The 18,070-nt window shown below is 35.9% G+C and overlaps 1 protein-coding gene across 2 annotated transcripts in view; it reads left to right on the top strand.

Moving 5' to 3' along the window:
• Positions 1–17,541, top strand: part of Morc4 (MORC family CW-type zinc finger 4) — a 56,293-nt gene extending 38,752 nt beyond the window's left edge. The window contains exons 7-14 of one of the 2 annotated variants that reach the window (XM_063246242.1): positions 823–951; positions 2,446–2,514; positions 3,039–3,087; positions 4,461–4,636; positions 5,560–5,601; positions 15,009–15,699; positions 16,013–16,296; positions 16,609–17,541. In XM_063246242.1, the coding sequence (XP_063102312.1) occupies positions 823–951; positions 2,446–2,514; positions 3,039–3,087; positions 4,461–4,636; positions 5,560–5,601; positions 15,009–15,699; positions 16,013–16,296; positions 16,609–16,762 (1,594 nt within the window). In that variant the 3' untranslated portion in view covers positions 16,763–17,541. The remainder of the gene's footprint in view (positions 1–822; positions 952–2,445; positions 2,515–3,038; positions 3,088–4,460; positions 4,637–5,559; positions 5,602–15,008; positions 15,700–16,012; positions 16,297–16,608) is intronic. The other variant, XM_013150231.3, reaches the window with a different exon arrangement.
• The last annotated feature ends 529 nt before the right edge of the window (positions 17,542–18,070 follow it).

Genomic DNA, 18,070 nt, shown 5'->3' with positions numbered 1-18,070 from the left:
ATCAACCTAATAAATTTTTGATTGAAGCACTTGAAATTAATTGTTTATTTTGAAATATAAGTGAGAACAGGGGGCATCTGCAGGGAAATGGCAGATGTTTTCATTGACTTCATTGGTTCGTTGACTCTTCTAAATGCATTTTAAGTCTTGTTATATGACTAAACAGAAGCAACTAAAATGAGACTATGGATTTTATTTCTTGGTAATAATATATAAAATGATTTTCTCAAGTTAATTTTTAATTAATTAATTAATTATTTGTCTTTTTGAGACAGGGTCTTACTATGCAGTTTGGGCTGGCCTTGAAGTCACTTTGTAGCTCAGGCTGGTCTCGAACTTGCAATGATCTTCTTGCCTCAGCCTCCTGAGTGTTGGTCAAGTTAATTTTTAGAGTTAAAATTATTTATTGATTTTTTTTTTGTCTTTTTCCTTTTTATCGGTACCGGGGATCGAACTCACGACTGCCTGCTTCCAAGGCAGGTGCTTATGCCACTGAGCTAAACCTCCAGCCCTATTTATTGATTTCTTAAAACAAGAGATTTCAGGATAACTACTATTACACTCCATAAGTAATGATAATCTTATCATGTTAATATGTACTTGTTATTTTTCATATCAATATCTGATATATTTCCATCATTTTTATCTATGAAGCTCAAAATATACACATTTAGACATCTAAACTATAGTATTTGTAACACATTTTATATATAAAATTAGGATTTTCACTTGATTGTGCCTTTTTTTTATTGTGCCTTTCTAATATAAAACAAAGCACAGAACTAGGGGATACATAGTTACACTTCTGTTTTTGTCATTCAGGAAGATTCCTGATCAGACATGGGTACAATGTGATGAATGTCTAAAATGGAGGAAGCTTCCTGGCAAAGTAGATCCATCTACATTACCTGCAAGATGGTTTTGTTACTATAATTCCCATCCAAAATACAGGTAAGGTTCCGGGACTCAGTATTATTCCTGAGATTACACCTGATTTATCTTTATCTTTTAAAACACTTGATCTCAAGTCTGCGTTCTTTGGCCTGTCATTCAAGCCTGTATGCTAACTGGACTCACCTGAACCTATCCAGCCTTATTTTCGTTAGATCTTAATACAAACTTTGCATTTGAGCCAGTGCTATGGCTTCACTGTTCCCCATACAAGTCATGCTTGCTCTTTGTTCTGTGACTTTAAGTTATTTTTCTTGTTCGCAGTGAACTTGTACATTCCATCTGCCTGTCCAAATCATCTCTACTTAAGGAGCTAACCTCTTGTATAGCATTTTTTTCTATTGACAGTAGTTGGTGGTGATTTTACTGTGATTTCCCTGTGATATTTCATTCTTGATATTTTTTCACATTTAGTTTTATATTTTTGGATGTTTTTCATATGCATATGATTTGGCTCTTCAGGAAATTTTAAATTCTTTGAAAACAAGGTCTTTATATTCCAGATTGAGTTGATGATTTTTGTATACCTTCTATATGAAATCAATGTTAACAGTACCTATTTTATATTCAGTACTATCTGTTTACATGTTTGTCTTCCTGATTCACCCTATGTTGCTTGCTACATCTGACAACTAAATAGCATTTGGCATATTTATGAGCATTAGCTTCAATGTAATCATCATTTTATTTGACTCAGTAATCACATGTGTTCATAACAAGTCAGTTTGCTTCAATCCAGCTGTGACTATATTAAAATTCTTCTTTTTCCTGCAGGACAAAAAATCCCAATAGAAAAGTGTTAACCAAAAAAAAAAAAAAGGAAAGAAATAAAAGAAAAAGGGTGCTCCAACAGAGTATACTTTTTTAGATAAAAAGTCTAAAATGGAAGAAGTTAACCAAATGAAATGTGGCTGTGTAATGTTAAGCATTCCAGATATGCCTAAGCACCTTTCATTAGAGGATAAATGAGATTGTGTGATTAGAATATGAGACAGATTATTTAAGTTTCATTTTTCAATTGTTTAAGTTTTATCTGATTATACTTTGTTCAAGAGACAGCCTTCTAGGCTGCTTTACTTCCTTAAAGTGAATATAACATCGATTCTAATTTTTTTTTTTTTTTGGTCTTTTTCGTTTTTATCAGTACCAGGGATCGAACTCCCAACTGCCTGCTTGCAAGGCAGGCGCTTATGCTGCTCAGCTAAATCCCCAGCCCCGGTTCTAATTATTACTAAGTTTTTTTTTTGTTTGTTTGATTTTGAGATTACTTTTGACTATTGAATAAATTTTCAGTACTCTTTTGGTTTTTACTCCTAAAATTCTCTTCTTCATGGTTTATACTGTGTTATAAAGGTTTTATACTGTGAATGGGTTCTGCATTCTATACTGTTAGAGAGTTGTTAAAACTATCCTTTCATAGTCATAAGGAAAATAAAGTATAAAAGTAAAGAACATATTTTTCTTCCGAAAGATGATTTCTTATCTATACTGTAGGAGATGCTCTGTTCCAGAAGAACAAGAACCTGTTGATGACGATCTGTACTTGAGCAAAGCTAAGAAACAGTTAAGTATATATGAAATGGTGTTCTATATCATACAGTAAAGGAGCCTAACGCCTTGTTATAAGACAGGAGTTTTGGGAACACAGATAATTTGAGAAGTTTCTGGTGATTTCTCACCTCACTCTGCTAATTCTTTATTCTTTTTGGCCATTCTGAATGTTTTCTCTCTGTCTCTCTCATCTCTGCCTCTCAGTCTCTCAGTCTCTGTCTGTCTCTCTGTCTGTCTCTCTCTGTCTCTCTCTCTGTCTCTCTCTCTGTCTCTCTCTGTCTCTGTCTCTCTCTCTCTCTCTCTCTCTCTCTCTCTCTCTCTCTCTCTGGCTCCCCTCACCCCTTTTCATTCTGGCATAGGAGTAACATTTGGAAATTCTCTTCAATAGCATAGTTCAGGAAGGCAGTCTTAGTTACTCAATGAGGCTCACACTATTTCTACTTTCGAATGAACATTATAACCTAGAAGTACAATTGATAATCTGTTTCAACCTGAGATGTTTCATGAGTGAACTCAATAGCACTTTTATCCTCTAGAGATCAAACTATTGAAAAGAAGATACCTATGGAAAATGAGACCTATCAGGTAAGAGACAATCTTTTTCTTTCATTTCTCACCTGAAATTTTCCACAATGGAAGACACAGGTTGAAGGAAACAGCAATCTTAAAAGCTTCATAGAAATTACAAACCATTTCTTCTTGTGGTCTTTTCTTTGTATTGGATTTTTGAGTTGTGTTGATCTGCTGCTGTTATTGATGTTCAGATCACTTAAAATAGAAGACTCAAATCATTTGTTTCCCAGATTTGGATTCCATACTGAATTTAGGCCATGTAAATGTGATATTCAGAGTCACAGAACATCTACAATTGCCTTCCATTCTCATACAGGATGTTCCTGTTGAGTGTCTGGTTTTCTTGTCTCCTTTCTTCCAGGATTCGGGGATGATTCCTTTCTCTTTTCTCTCGGGAAGAATGGTTGGTTCTTTGTGCCCCTTCCTGATCCCTGCTTTCAGGCTGGCTGGCTTTATAAAAACTCTGCTGTTTTAAATTTTCAGGAGCACTATCTCCCGGACATTGTTGCCCAGCTCCGGACGCTGAAGGGTGCAATAAGGTTGGCCGTCCTGTTAGGGACACTTCTCTCCTGACAGCCACCATAGCACCCACATACTTCCCTACTCAACCTTGCCTTTCTGCATGACTTCCCTTTTGACCCTCTTTCCAGGAAAGATCTGCTAGTCGAATGTTAGATTTACATTCCCCCCACTCAGTCAGGGTTGGTCAGACTGGTGAGGATAGAGGTAATATAATACTAATTCTTCTTCTGATATCCTGCCAAAACCCAGGCATATGAGCAATAAAGGTTCTCTGATGTCTTAGCTTAATGCTCTGATGTAGAGACCGAAAGATCAGTTAGGAGTGCCCTGTCCTCATTCAGTTTACCTCCCTTCATATTTCTTCACCTTACTTACTCATATTATCTTCATAAGCTGGCTCTCCCACAAGATCCCAGATGCATGTTTCTGTGTGTGTGCACTATGAATATATGTTGTCTCTTGCATGCATTTCTCCCAACCCAGCGCAGACACTTGCTGCATTGCTTTTTCCCTCTATGCCTGCTCTTAACACAGATCTTAGAATGAAATCCTAGCCTTTCACTGGGTCAAAAGAGAGAAACATACAGTGATAGGGAGCGTAGGTGTATGTTGTGATGGGATAGCTCCAGGAGCCAGTAAGTGAGTTGGGGGACATCTATTGGTGTCTAGTGGATAAAGTTAATAACTGAATGTGCCTGCGTTCAGTGTTCTAGTGTACATTATTGTACACTATTTGTTTGTGTGTAAGAAATAGTTTATTTTTATTTGGCCAAGCATTCTTTCCTAGCATCAGAAGGATTGACTCAACCTTTGGTATTTTGTTTGAATTCAGGATTTTTATGAATCATTTCTTTCTTTGCTAGGTATTTGGTAATCTACCAAAGATTCCTATGGTTCAAGAAATGGCTGAACTGAATGACAAGACAATTGGACATAAAGGGATGGATACACCTAACTTGCTTCCGTATGTTGGAGAAGAATACCAATCACCTTCTCTCCAAGTTAAACGTCTGGATTCCAGTGTTTTTCAGTTTTCCAGGTGACTAAAAAAGTATAGTTAATGTATTATTGATAGTAGGACTCGGGGTCTGTTTTCCTGTTCAGTAAGCTGGTATGTCTTACTGTGTTTATGTTTTTCCAAAGGCCTAGCATGGAATTCATAAGGAGAAAAACACTTTTGGGTCAATAGAATTGTGTTGTATGTACTCTAAAATTTTCCACATACAATGGCTATGTCAAGTCTATGTATTTTGAGGTGATCATTTCCTGAGACTCTTCTATGTGTTTTGGATTCACATTATGTTGGGAATTGTACAAGTGAAATGAGTATGAAAAACAAAGTGCTATTAAATAAGATAATGTTATATAGATGAGCATTGGTCATTTCCTTCAGTTCGTGGATATTGAATCTTTTGGGGCTTCAAATGCTTAATAAATGTTGGCTGCATATGAATATAACTATTCAAAAGCTATGCTGTTAGGTTAGCTTTATATTGTTCATTACTTCCTAGAGTAAATCATTAGTAAAATTTCATCTTGGGTTATATTTATTCATTTTCTAGCACTTCATCAGTGTCATTTTGTTAGTTCTTATAACAGGAAGGTACATAACTATTCATTTTCCTAAACACTGTATGAGGAGTATTTGAAGCACTGAAAGATGATGTCCATGAAAATCGACTCATTACACCTAATTATGATTGCTTAGTTTCTCTTGTTTTTCTCACTCTTGCACAACAAGCTGTAGAGCAAGCACAGAATTACTCTCTAAAAGTCAAAACTTATACAGTCATCAGTACTATGATTTTATAGTGGATGTGAACTTGGCAGTGACTCTTTTCAGTTTGAGTGTCTTAATATACTGTAGGATAGAAGCAATAGAATATATCATAGGATAAAATGAATCCTGATTTTTCTTTGCCCCTAGTGTTACTGATTCCTTTCCCCTTTGTTGCTTCTTAGGTGGAACTTTTCAGCCTCTCATCTAGATAAACATCTGCACAGGTGTGCAAGTCCCCTATTCATTGATTCTTCTACAATTAAACTTTGTAGATAAAGGAGGAACCTCAAGACCCCTTGAACATGAACAGTCTCAAGAGGAAATAAGATTTTGGAGCAAAACTGATAAAACTCTTAAAAGAGTCAAATGAGAATTTATATGAAAGCATCTAGATCAGTGTCTTGGAATATAGTAGGTACTAAATAAGGAATGGTTAAATCTGTCATTGAAGAAACAATTTCTTTCTTTTGTTTTTTGTTTGTTTGTTTGTTTTTGTTTTTTGAGACAGTATCTTGTGTAGTACAGGTTGGCCTTGGACTCACTGTGTAGCCCAGATTGGCCTTGCAGTGATCCTCTTGCCTCAGCTTCCTGTATGCTGGAATTGTAGGAGTACATCACCATGCCTTTTTCTAAAAAATTGAATTTTTTAGGAAAAAGGTAAAAAGTATATAGTACATCCTTAGTCTCAGAAGGTTGAGCCTAATTTTGGCCTATACCAATCAATACTCTTTAAATTCTCATGGGGTGTACAATAAGTACTCTTTATTTTGAAACACATTGTTCCTTCAGTACCTTGGTCCTCTGAAAATATTTGTATCATTGGTTTTGATTCTTTCTCTGCTGTGACGACTTTTCCTTTTCTCATTATTTCGTTTGTAACTCTGTAGTGGACTTTGGTAACCTTATCAGGATTACAAATGCTAATTTTCACATTTTATTATGCATTTGATGGGTGCAGTACTGCAGTACATCCATTGGGTGGCATACTTCATCAGTCTTTGTTGGGATTTTTGTATGAGTGTATGGAACCCTATTCGAGTGAGGTTCTGGCTGTAGAAGACAGGTAAAGTACTTTGACCATTCATGCGTAATTTTAATTTATTGAGAATAAGATTCTTTCTGAAAAAGATATGTGATAACTGGTGCTGCTCATATTATGCAAGGTATGAGTTGTATAAGGTTAGTAAAATAAGGACAGGGATATAACTCAATGGTACACTGCTTGCCTGGCAAGCATGATATCCTGAGTTCAGATCCTGGTATCAATAAAAGAAGTTAGTAAATAACAGTTGTGTTATTTTAAGATGCCTATATAAAGGGGTTCAAATTGATTAGAGAATTAGGTACTGTGATATGTGTCTATAGTTTCAGCTACTGGGAAAAGCCTGCCATTTAAGGAAAAAGGATGGAAGTACTCACAATTTAATAAAATATACAAATAAACCAGTGTTCTGATACCATATTCTGATAAACCAGTGTTAAGGAAATAATAGGCTTATCAAAAATTGCAAAGGTCTCCTTTGTTATCAAAAGCTAAAATTAAAGAGTCCTTGAGTCATATAGTTCAGATTACTAACTCTAGATACATAAAGCCTAAAGAGAACTTTAAGAAGTTGAATGGCTAGATTAAAAGGGTTTCCAGAGACATCATGAGAAATAACTTTAACAGTTTTCAAAATCTAATAAAAGGAAAAGACCTTCAATAAATAGGTTCAGCCAGAATGTAAGCTAGCATAACTTCTTAGGGGAAGACAGCTTATTTCTATTAAAGTAAATAACTCTTTTCTGTTCATTTATTTGCCTTAAAAGTTTAGTCAGAAAATTAGAGCACTTTCTGTATAAGAGGACTTCTTTTGGGTAATGAGAGGATCTAAGATGAAGGAACTTAGAACAGTCAGTTTTATATGTAAATATAAACAGTTCTAAGGGCATACAACAAATATAAAAATATTAATTCATGAAATCTACTAAAGTAATAAAAAAGCAAGAGTAAATAGCATTTAAACTGATTTACTTCTATCATTTTCCAAACTCTGGTTTGCATAAAGTACTTAAAGGAGCACTAATTCAAGTACTGGGGTGTGATCAAGAAGATGAGGGCTCCTTCTTCCCTTTGTTCCCTGTCTAGAGTTATGATTTCCCCTAAAAGGGACATACCACTGATTTTTTTCATCTTCCCCAGATCTGTTTTGTACAAGTTTTATTACCGGTAAACCCAAAAGTGACTTGAGTATCTCTTCTTCTATTTGATTTTCTTTTCTTCCCCTCAGCCCCCAATTGCAAGATAGAGGCATTCACTCAGGTACAGAAAATCAGTAATACTAGGCCACCCTTGCTCTACCCCAAACTTGTGCATATATGAGAAGTTCATAAAGGAAAAAGAAAACCCCAAAATCACCCTAGCACCAATTCATGAAATGTGATTTCACTCTAGAAGTAGGGCACTCTTTCTGCCTCCATTTCTTGCAGTATTACAGAGTTTCTTAAAAAGGCAGGCCTCAAGGATGAAGCTTTATCTGAATAAAACTGGCTTTATGTAGAACAGAAAATGGAGAATCTTGTGCCTAAAGGCATTGTCAAAAATAAGAGATCATGACAAAGGTTAACTAAGAAGCACTCATAACTCCTTGATACTGCAAAATGACCACATAATAACAAATTTGGTAATAGAATTAGGGAAAGACAGTAAAAAAGACCCCCTCCTGTGATGTAAGTCAATCCTGGGTGTCAGGAAGGCTGTGCATAAGCACAAATCAGCACCCACTAAAGAGTAATTAGAGCAGGATGTAAGGTAGACTCAAAAGTAGGAGCCTGGCTACTCACAAATCAAACAACAGGGCAAGAACCTCATTGTCATAGGGGCTTGAGCGCTACCACTGACCAACCGCTGGCTAAATAATACATTGATCCAGGGGCTATCCTGGGAAAACAAGCAAAAAGTAAAATCACACTCCTGCCTGAGAAACTGTAAGATAGTGTACATGCTCAAGGCTGTGATTTGTCTCAGTAACTAAAGAGGGAAAATCTAAGCTATTAGTATCTGGATGAATGTAGCACAGAAACATAAACTCTTTGAATTTTGATAGCCTCCAACCTATACACATTTCCAGTAATAAAGGATAACAATCCATCTGACTAAAGGAGCTTAAGCACAGCCTTTGGCCAACAAGTGGCTTATATTGAACCAGGGATGAACCCCAGGTTCCCAGGCAAAATAATAAAATCAGTTAAAAAAAGAAAAGAAAACATAAGCAAAAACCTCAGAAGCTGAATTCATATTAAAAAACAAAAGTAATTATAATGGACATTGTAATGGCATATTTCTTCCTCTTTCCATTATTAACCAATTTCAAGAAAAATTACATAAAACATATATATTTGTATGTAACTATGTATATCACTTTTGTTGGACTTATATACAAATATAAAATAGTTGACAGTAACAGAACAAAGAGGGTAGATGGGAGCAAAATTGTCTTGGTAATAGAAAATGGTGAAGGAAATGGTAATAGATAGTGGCTCAGACCCACAGTCAAAAATGAGTAAAGCAAAAAAAAATAGTACAAAAGAGAAGGCAAGTAAAACAGACTATAAATATGTACTTACTGTGTTTTTGTCCTTTGGCTGATTCAAAAGGTATAATATTGTATGAAATAATTATAGCAATAAATTTTAGATTTGTAAATGTTATACTAGAAAATGTCCACAAAAGATAAAGAGTAGTAAAAGGACAAAACAACAAACAATGTATGACTCACAATAGAAAAGAAAAAAATTAATAAGATAGAAATTCTAGCAGATAAGTAATAACATTAAACTTGACTACAACATATGTAAATGATCAATTCACAAATGAAACTATGCTCAACATCACTAGCCTTCAAAGAATTGCAAATCAAAACCAGAATGAGCTGCTACTCCACACCCACCAAGATGACTATAATTTTTTTTTTTTTTTTTTTTTGAGTCAGAGTTGTGCTATGCAGTTCGGATTGGCCTTTGGCTCACTTTGCAGCCCATACTGGTCTCAAACTCACAATTCTTCTGCTTTAGCCTCCTGAGTGCTGGGGTGTACCACCACGCCTGGCATGGCTATAATTTTTAAAATGACCAAGAGCAAGTGTTAGTGAGATTGTGGCAAAATTGCAGCTGTCATATATTGATGTTATAAATGTAAAATATTGCAGTTACTTTGGGAATGACTCTGGGATTTCACCAAAGTGGTAAAAATAGAGTTACTATGAAACCCCATAATTCCACTTCTAAGTACATACCTATGAAAATTGAAAACATATAGTCACATAAAAGATTGTACTGTGCATACATATTCATAGAAGCATATTCACAGTAGCCCAAAAGTGAAAAGAATCCAAATGTCTGTCAACTGGTAAATGGATAAATATAAAATGTGGATTATCGAGACAATGAAATATTCCTCAGCTATACAAAGAGATTTTAGTAGTACTCAACTTTTTCTTACTATAATGAAATACCTGAGGCTGCGTGAATTTATAATGAAAATAGATTTATTTCACTCAGTTCTGTAGGCTGCAAATCCAAACAGCATAGCATTAGCTCTGATGAAGTCCTTTTTTCTGGCCAGGCATCGTGGTGCACACCTGTAATCTCAACATTCTAAAGATAGAGGCAGGATTGGTGCAAGTTCGAGGCCAACAAGGGCTACATAGTGAGTTTAGGACCATCCTGATCTACATAGCAAGGCCTTGTCTCAGAAAACTTAAAGTCCTTTTTTTCTGACACTCCTGAGGTGGTGCAGCGTATCACATGGTAAGAGACAGGGAGTGTGCATGTATGTCTATATCTGTATTTTCTCTCACTGTCTCCCTCTTTCTCTCTGTCTCTCCCCCTGCCCCATGTAACCATCAGTATTTAATCATCAGGGCTCTTCCCTGAAGACCTTATTTAATCCTGATCACCTCCTAAAGATTCACACTTCCAAACACCATGGTTGATCTAGTGTGGTAGCACATAAGTGTAATCCCATCATTTGGGAGGCTGAGCTAGACAGATCACTACAAATTGGAGGCCAAACTGGGCTACATGGCAAGTTAAAGACTAAAATGAGCTACATAGCAAAACCTTGTCTCAAAAAGCAAAGCAAAACAAAACAAAAGAATAATAATAATAATAAACACCATAGTTGAATTTAGTTGTCACTCTTTTAGTATCGCATGATGAAGATTAAATTTCATCATATGAATCTTTGAGGAACACATTCAAACCATATCAATATCATGGCAGCAGTGAAATGTTACAATATAAATGAATGTTTAAAACAAGACCACAAAAAGCCAACTATACTGGTGCATACCTGACTGAGGTAAAGATCACTTGAGCTAAGACTAAGGCCAGCATGTATCATAAAATACAATATATTTTTATCATTCCATTTGAAATGCCTATTTGAAATATATCAGAAATTAGACGAGTGATTAACCTGGTGGTAGGCGAAGGTATGGAGAGTGGTAGAAGGTTTCATAGGATGATATACATTTTCTAAACTTAGATTATGATGATGTCATATAACTGTGAGTATAGTAAAGCAATTAAATTGTACACTCATGTGAATTTATTGCATTTATATTTCACTGAAGATGTTTAGAAGTATTTCATCTGGAAGGAGAACGTATACACCATTAAAGGAACCGTATATTTTGGTCCTTATTCTTGCCTATCATAGTGCCCTAAACATGGGAAACATGGAAATGACTGCATAAAAAATAAAATATCGTAATTTACATATAATGTTCTCTGTCTTAGTGAAGTACTAAAATGAGAGTGGTCAAATATAGAAATGTTCAGAAAGCACTTTGAAGGGCAGAAGCACAGTAGATATATATTTTTATCAGAAAATAAGAAATACTTAAAAGACAGAATAACTAAAAATCTATAAAATTCATAACTACACAGAATTATGACAAAAAGAAGAAAAAAGTATATAGTTTGAGAAGCATTCCTACTATATAAAACCCTTAATTTTTACTCTAAATGAATGCAGGTCTAGTATGAGAATCAATTTCCAAAGGGAAGAGTTAGACTTTTTGGAGAAATATACAACCAATAAATAAAATCCATTTATTCTTTCATTTACATAATTGTGTGTGTGTGTGTGTGTGTGTGTGTGTGTGTGTGTGTGTGGTACTGGGGATTGTACCGAGGGTCTTGTGCGTGCTAGGCCAGTGCTTCACCTTTGTACTACATGGCCAGCCCTTTTTAAAAGTGTATTTATTTTGACTCAAGACCTTGGTAAGTTGTCCTGTCTAGCCTCAAACTTGCTATCCTCCTCCTTTAACCTGCAGAGTAACTGGGAAAATAGCCTTATGCCAACATTAACACAGTACTTCTTTTTGCTTGTTATTTATTTGAAAGTTTCATTCCCTCATCTTGATTTACCAGAATTAAGCTCTCTTATGTTGAGGTTATACTTTTGAACCTTAGTAAGGTACCTACATGATACACACATATGCATACACACTCACAAGACAGACAGTGATAAAGGTTAAAAGAGAGGGCTGACAAGTGTTACAGAAATTCAGAAGTAACATTTGAGTTTGATTTAGATGTGCAATGTTAGGGAGAAGGGCATTTTAATCACAAAGAACAGTGTGAGAAATAATGGAGCATTCACTTTGTAAAGAGAGTAATGGAATATAAAGTCAGGGTTATGTCTCAGCTCTATTGTGTACTATCTTTAAAAAGTTACTTAACCTTAGTATCTTTTTAAAAGAATTGAATTGCCTTATCTTGAGTTTATTGGTAGAATTAGATAAGCTAATATACATTAAGTACTTACCACATTGGTGCATAGTAAGTATTCAATAGTGTTTCCTGTGTTTTGATGTAGAATGGCTTGAATACCAGTCTAACACATTTGACTTTTCATGCTGTAAGAAGTAACAAATAAAGTTCTAAATAGAGGAGTAGCATAATCAGACGTTTGGAGATGAAAGAAGGGGAGACCAGAAACCAGACAAAGTCACTGTAATAGTCCTGGAGAGGAAATGAGAAATTGAGCTGGAGTATTGACAATGTGCAAGTCATGCATGAAGCAAAAAATCCTCACACTGTAAGAAGTAACAAATAAAGTTCTAAATAGAGGAGTAGCATAATCAGACGTTTGGAGATGAAAGAAGGGGAGACCAGAAACCAGACAAAGTCACTGTAATAGTCCTGGAGAGGAAATGAGAAATTGAGCTGGAGTATTGACAATGTGCAAGTCATGCATGAAGCAAAAAATCCTCACAGTTTGTGGTGTTAACATAAATAGGAGAAGGAGCGGGTTTGAAAGTAAAGTTTGAGATACCAGTGAATCCTCCAAGAAATGTGTTATATAGCTGTTAGAAATTCAATAGAACTTGGGAGAATGTGGGAATTACTGCCCAGAGGTAGCCAAGAGGTGATGTATAATTACTCAAAGGAAAGAATATGGCCTACAGAGAAGATTGTTAAGGACAGAACCCTTAAAAGTGGGAAAATAACTATAAAGCAAATAATATGATTTGAATGCCTTTCATAAAAGTTTGTTGTTCCTCTCTAGTATTATATATACCTTTCCTTCTTTCTTGCCAACTTAATTATTTTACTATCTTCTTCAATACTACCGCAAAGTAAACCATCTGTAGTGCCCATTATGTGTATATAAGAGGGATATATTTGTTTTCACACATCCGCTAAATCCTTTAGATTTTCCTATAAGGCTATCACAGTAGAATCTATTGAAATGTGGAACTGTTATGTTTTGTTTTGTTTTTTGTCTTTTTGAGACAAGGTTTCACTATGCAGTTCAGGCTGGTCTATGCAGGCCAGTCTTATTCCTATAGAGTATTGTAAGTAGCTAAGGTTTGAGATGTTGTGAATATTTATAAAGTTACAGAGAGATATAGGCAACCTTTAGGTACTACGAGGTAACTAATAACATGCCTGATTCTCGTTACAAGTTCAAAGTTGATTTTTATCTTGAAATTTCTTGGTTTTACTGAGAGAAAGGGCAGAATACTTAAAGAATAACAATAAAGTTCCCATCCTGATGGTACACGATATGAAATTGCCTGTAGATTTCCCAATTGTTTTGTTAGTTCTTTTAACCGTTAGTGTTTATAGTAGCCAGGCATGGAAGGTGATCTGTGGTCTGTCGGGCTTCTCTGAAGAACTGAAGGAATGTCTGTCTATGCTTGACAAAGGAGAGTTCTTTGTTATAATGAGAAAATGATTTGAATTGTCTGATTTACTTTCGTTGTTTGTGACTGGGGCCTTGTGTTTTAATTAACTTTTACAAGTGAATAATGGGCAATAGCCGTAATCCAGCTGACTGGCAGATGAATTGTACTGTTTGTACTGCAATATAAAACTGTGCATAAGCCTTTTATAATGGAAGGGTTTTGTGACACTTTAAATTAACAAGCTGGCTTTATTCTCTGCATACACCATAAGGCTTTTTATGATCTTTTTATTCTCTTCTTGTGTTAAGGGATATTGGGTATATATATATATATATATATATATATATATATATATATAAAACCTTGTTGTTTGTTTTGTTTCATTTTATTTATCTATCTTTACTTGCATTTAAGAAACTTCCCAAATTAAGCTGTTTTCAAATATACTTTTAGAATTTCACTGAGTGCCTTTTTTGTTTTGTTTTGTTTTATTATTTTTTTTTGAGACAGAGTCTTTCTATGTAGTCTAAACTGGCTTTGAACTCACTATCCGAGGCTGACCTCACATTCACAGTGATGCTTCTGCCTCAGCCTCTCAAATGCTGGGATTATAGGTATGCACCACCATGCCTAGTTACTTACTTTTAGAATTTTAACCAAAGTCAGCCTAGTCCTGTTGTATCTAGATACTGACCTTTAAAAACTTTCAAATTGACTTCCTGAACAACAGTTTGCTACTTTAGCCAGCTACATGAATGAAAGGGTTGTGACTTGGCAAATAGATGTATATTAGTCTATTTTTGTTTACTATAATGAAATATATGAAAATGTGCAACCTTATAAATAAAAGAGGCTTTTTTAGCTCACTGTTCTGGAGATTCAAAGACATGGCACTGGTATTAGTTTGGCTGTGATAAAGGCCCTATAGTGGATAGGATCATGATGATTGGAGTATGTATGAGAGGTAAAATATCATGTTGCCAGACAGGAAGCCAAGAGCATGGCTCAGGAGTCAGGGCCTCTTTTATAACACCTTATTCTCATGAGAGGACAGTAATCTCAGTGGTGTAATAACTTCCACTAGGCTACTCCTCTTAAAGGTTCCATACCATCTTTTAACATTGCCATCCTAAGAATATAGCTTCCAACATATAAATCCTTGGAACACAAACTATATCTAAACCATAGCAGTTATATTCGTAACTTTAAATAATCTGTGAGTAATATCTAGAGATATTTTTTGGGAGGTGTCTTTCTGTTTTGTTTTTGAGACAGGATCTCTTTTAAGTAGTTCAGCCTGGCCTCAGACTCATGATAATTCTCCTGTCTCAGCCTCCCAAGTGCTGGGATTACAGGCACAGCCTAGCACCTAGGGATACTTTTAATGTAGAAAATTTGAGGTGAGGTGATAACGTACTTGTCACAACTTACAGTTTAATTTCCTCTTGCAGTAAGTGCAAATGGATACTTGGTGAAGAACCTGTGGAAAAACGAAGAAAGATCCAGAATGAGATGACTGCATCTCCTATAGATTATTCTATGCATAGCTCTTGCAGGAGAGTAGAGACAGTTGTTCCCTGCCCAGAAGGGGAGAATAGCAATGATAAATCCAGTGCTGAGAGAAGTACACCACCATATCTTTTCCCAGAATACCCAGAAGCAAGCAAGGATTCAGGACAGAATAGAGAAGTTTCAGTTGTATATCCAGGGGCCCAAGACCAACACCAGGAGTCCCATCTTTCTGAAGAATTAGAAGATCAGATGCCAAGATTGGTAGCTGAAGAATCTAACAGAAGTAGCACATGTATAAACAAAGAAGATGTGAACAAGGGACCATTTGTAGCTGTTGTTGGTGTTGCAAAAGGCATTAGAGATTCTGGAGCTCCCATTCAACTAATCCCTTTTAACAGAGAGGAGTTTGCTGAAAAAAGAAAAGCAGTTGAATCTTGGAACCCAGTGCCTTATTCTGTGGCCTCTTCTACAATTTCTGCTGTAGCCATTGGAGAGAAACAAAGAAGCTACAAGGTAGCTGGATGTCATAATACACAAAAGATGAATAACCAAAGTGAGCTAGAAGAATTGAAGAGAACTACAGAAAAATTGGAACGTGTTTTGGCTGAAAAGAATTTGTTCCAGCAAAAGGTTTGGGCAACATATTATCACTAGGAATAAGAGATTTTTATAATCAAAGGACTAGGGTGTTGGTGCTCTGATGATTCTATGTTTTGAGGTCTTTAAACAAAATACAGGTATGTCTTTAAACCATTCTGCGGTATGTCTCAGACAGAGGAAATTCTTATGGGCTTCCTTCCCATATGTGACTGAACAGGGATTTCCATAAGTAGAAACATATAAATATGCATAATGGAATCACAGCATAATTAGGTAAATTTGGCACTCTCTTCCCCTTTCAGTAGTATATAGAGCCACTGAATTTCTGTTTCTTAAACTGCAGGTGGAAGAGCTAGAACAGGAGAAGAATCACTGGCATTCTGAATTCAAGAAGGTTCAACATGAATTGGTAACCTACAATACCCAAGAAACAGAGGGCTTGTACTGGAGCAAGAAACATATGGGTTATCGCCAAGCTGAATTCCAGATTCTGAAAGCTGAGCTAGAAAGAACCAAAGAAGAAAAGCAAGAATTAAAAGAGAAATTGAAGGAAACACAGACACTCCTGGAAGTACTACAGAAGGCTCAGGTCTCCTGCCAGACCCCAGAAGGAGATGACCTAGAAAGGTTAATTACTAGGGTTTAGTTATCAGCTTGTGAGTGCTAATGGGAAGCATCCCTTAAGGACCCCCCCCCCCAGCTACTGTTTATACACAGTAAGGAAGCCTTAATTCATAGGCCACCAAGACTGAGTAAGTACTTAGAAAGATGCAGCCAGTAGCCCTGTGCTTGGTGGCATTGTGCTTTCTTCTTTTTTTCCAGATAATGGAAACTTAATTTTTGAGAAAATTAAGGCCCATTTTGAAGGAGCTTCATTTTATTTTGTTGGCTAATGACTTCATGTCATCTCTTCTCCTGCCCCCTCACTCCATCATACAGGGCTTTGGCAAAGCTTACGCGGCTGCGTATCCATGTCAGCTGTCTCCTTACTTCTGTCCTCCCTCACTTGGAGCTTCGTGAGATCGGGTATGACTCAGAACAAGTGGATGGGATCCTGTACACAGTGCTGGAGGCAAATCACATACTGGACTGAGCATACTATATAAATAATCCTTCACTTCTCTTTTCAGCCTATGTGGTATATATGCACTTTTCTACTGTTCTCTATTCTCTTTCCCCTCCCTTCTCCTTTTTTAAAATCTTTTCTTCTCTTATTCTCCTCTACTCCCTCCTTTGTCCTCTTTCTATGTCTATGTCTCTCTCCCCCCATCCTTTATTCCTTATATAGAGAATCTGAGTTAATCCTGGCTCTTAATCAGTCTGCTTCTTCCTAAGTTTTGGTATGGAGAAAGATGCCACTTAAACTTTCAAGAGTCCAGGACAGAAAACCAATAGTCACTAAGCTAAGTGACCAGAACACTTTAATTTTCATGACTTAGATGCTTGTCCTGTTTCATATCTTTCTGAAGTGATTCATATCCACTTAGATTTCATCAGTGAACAAATATTGGGTACAGTGTACCTGGTATTTGGGAATAAATTAAGAAATATAACTCATGGTTTCAGCTTGTGACAGTTTTAATAGTCTGGTTGGAAGTATAAGACATTCCAAATTAAGTGACTATATATAAAAGTGAGTGGTATGAACATGACGTAGTGAGTCTAGGAGAGGAAATCTGAGAAAGGCATCACATCAGAAATGGGACCTACTCTCTAAGATTTAAAGAATAAGCATTATGATTATGGTCATTCCTTAGGTGGCAGAACTCTGGTTGATATTTTTCTTCTTCCTTTCTTCCTTTTTCAAATTTTCTACAATACATTTGTTATTCTTCTTACATTGGAAAAATAAATTATTTTTTAAAATGACAAGTAGGCTTTGGATTTGGGTATGAGACTTATGAAATTATAAAATAATATTCTCTTTATAATTTATGATAATCTTGACATTACCTTGAGAAAAATGGCATAAGCAAAGGCATGGAAAAACCTAGAATGTGAAAAACATGTTTGATAAGAATGGTAGGTTAATGTAAAATACAGTAATGTTAAATCGAAACCCACCTACCCACCTTCTGTGATATTTAGATTTTAATAAGAAGTTGTTGCTGGGCATGGTGAGGCACAATGTAATCTTGGTTCTCAGGAGGCTGAGGCAGGAATATAGTTGTGAGTTTGAGGCCAGCCTGCACTACGTTGTGAGATACTGCCTCAGAGAGAGAGAGAGAGAGAGAGAGAGAGAGAGAGAGAGAGAGAGAGAGAGAGATTCTTAAAAACCTTCAAGTCTCAAAATTTTAAAATATATCACTAAATTGTGGAATTTCAGTAGAGGGGTATTTTGGACTGTCTTCTGTCCCTTAGAATATGCCTGCCTAATCTAGGCTACTCTGAGTGGAGTATA

The sequence above is a fragment of the Cavia porcellus genome, unplaced genomic scaffold, assembly GCF_034190915.1.
Source record: "Cavia porcellus strain 051 isolate PalLab524CR breed Dunkin Hartley unplaced genomic scaffold, mCavPor4.1 scaffold_3, whole genome shotgun sequence".
NCBI classification, from domain to species: Eukaryota; Metazoa; Chordata; class Mammalia; order Rodentia; family Caviidae; genus Cavia; species Cavia porcellus.
This window is presented reverse-complemented; position numbering and strand designations above follow the sequence as displayed.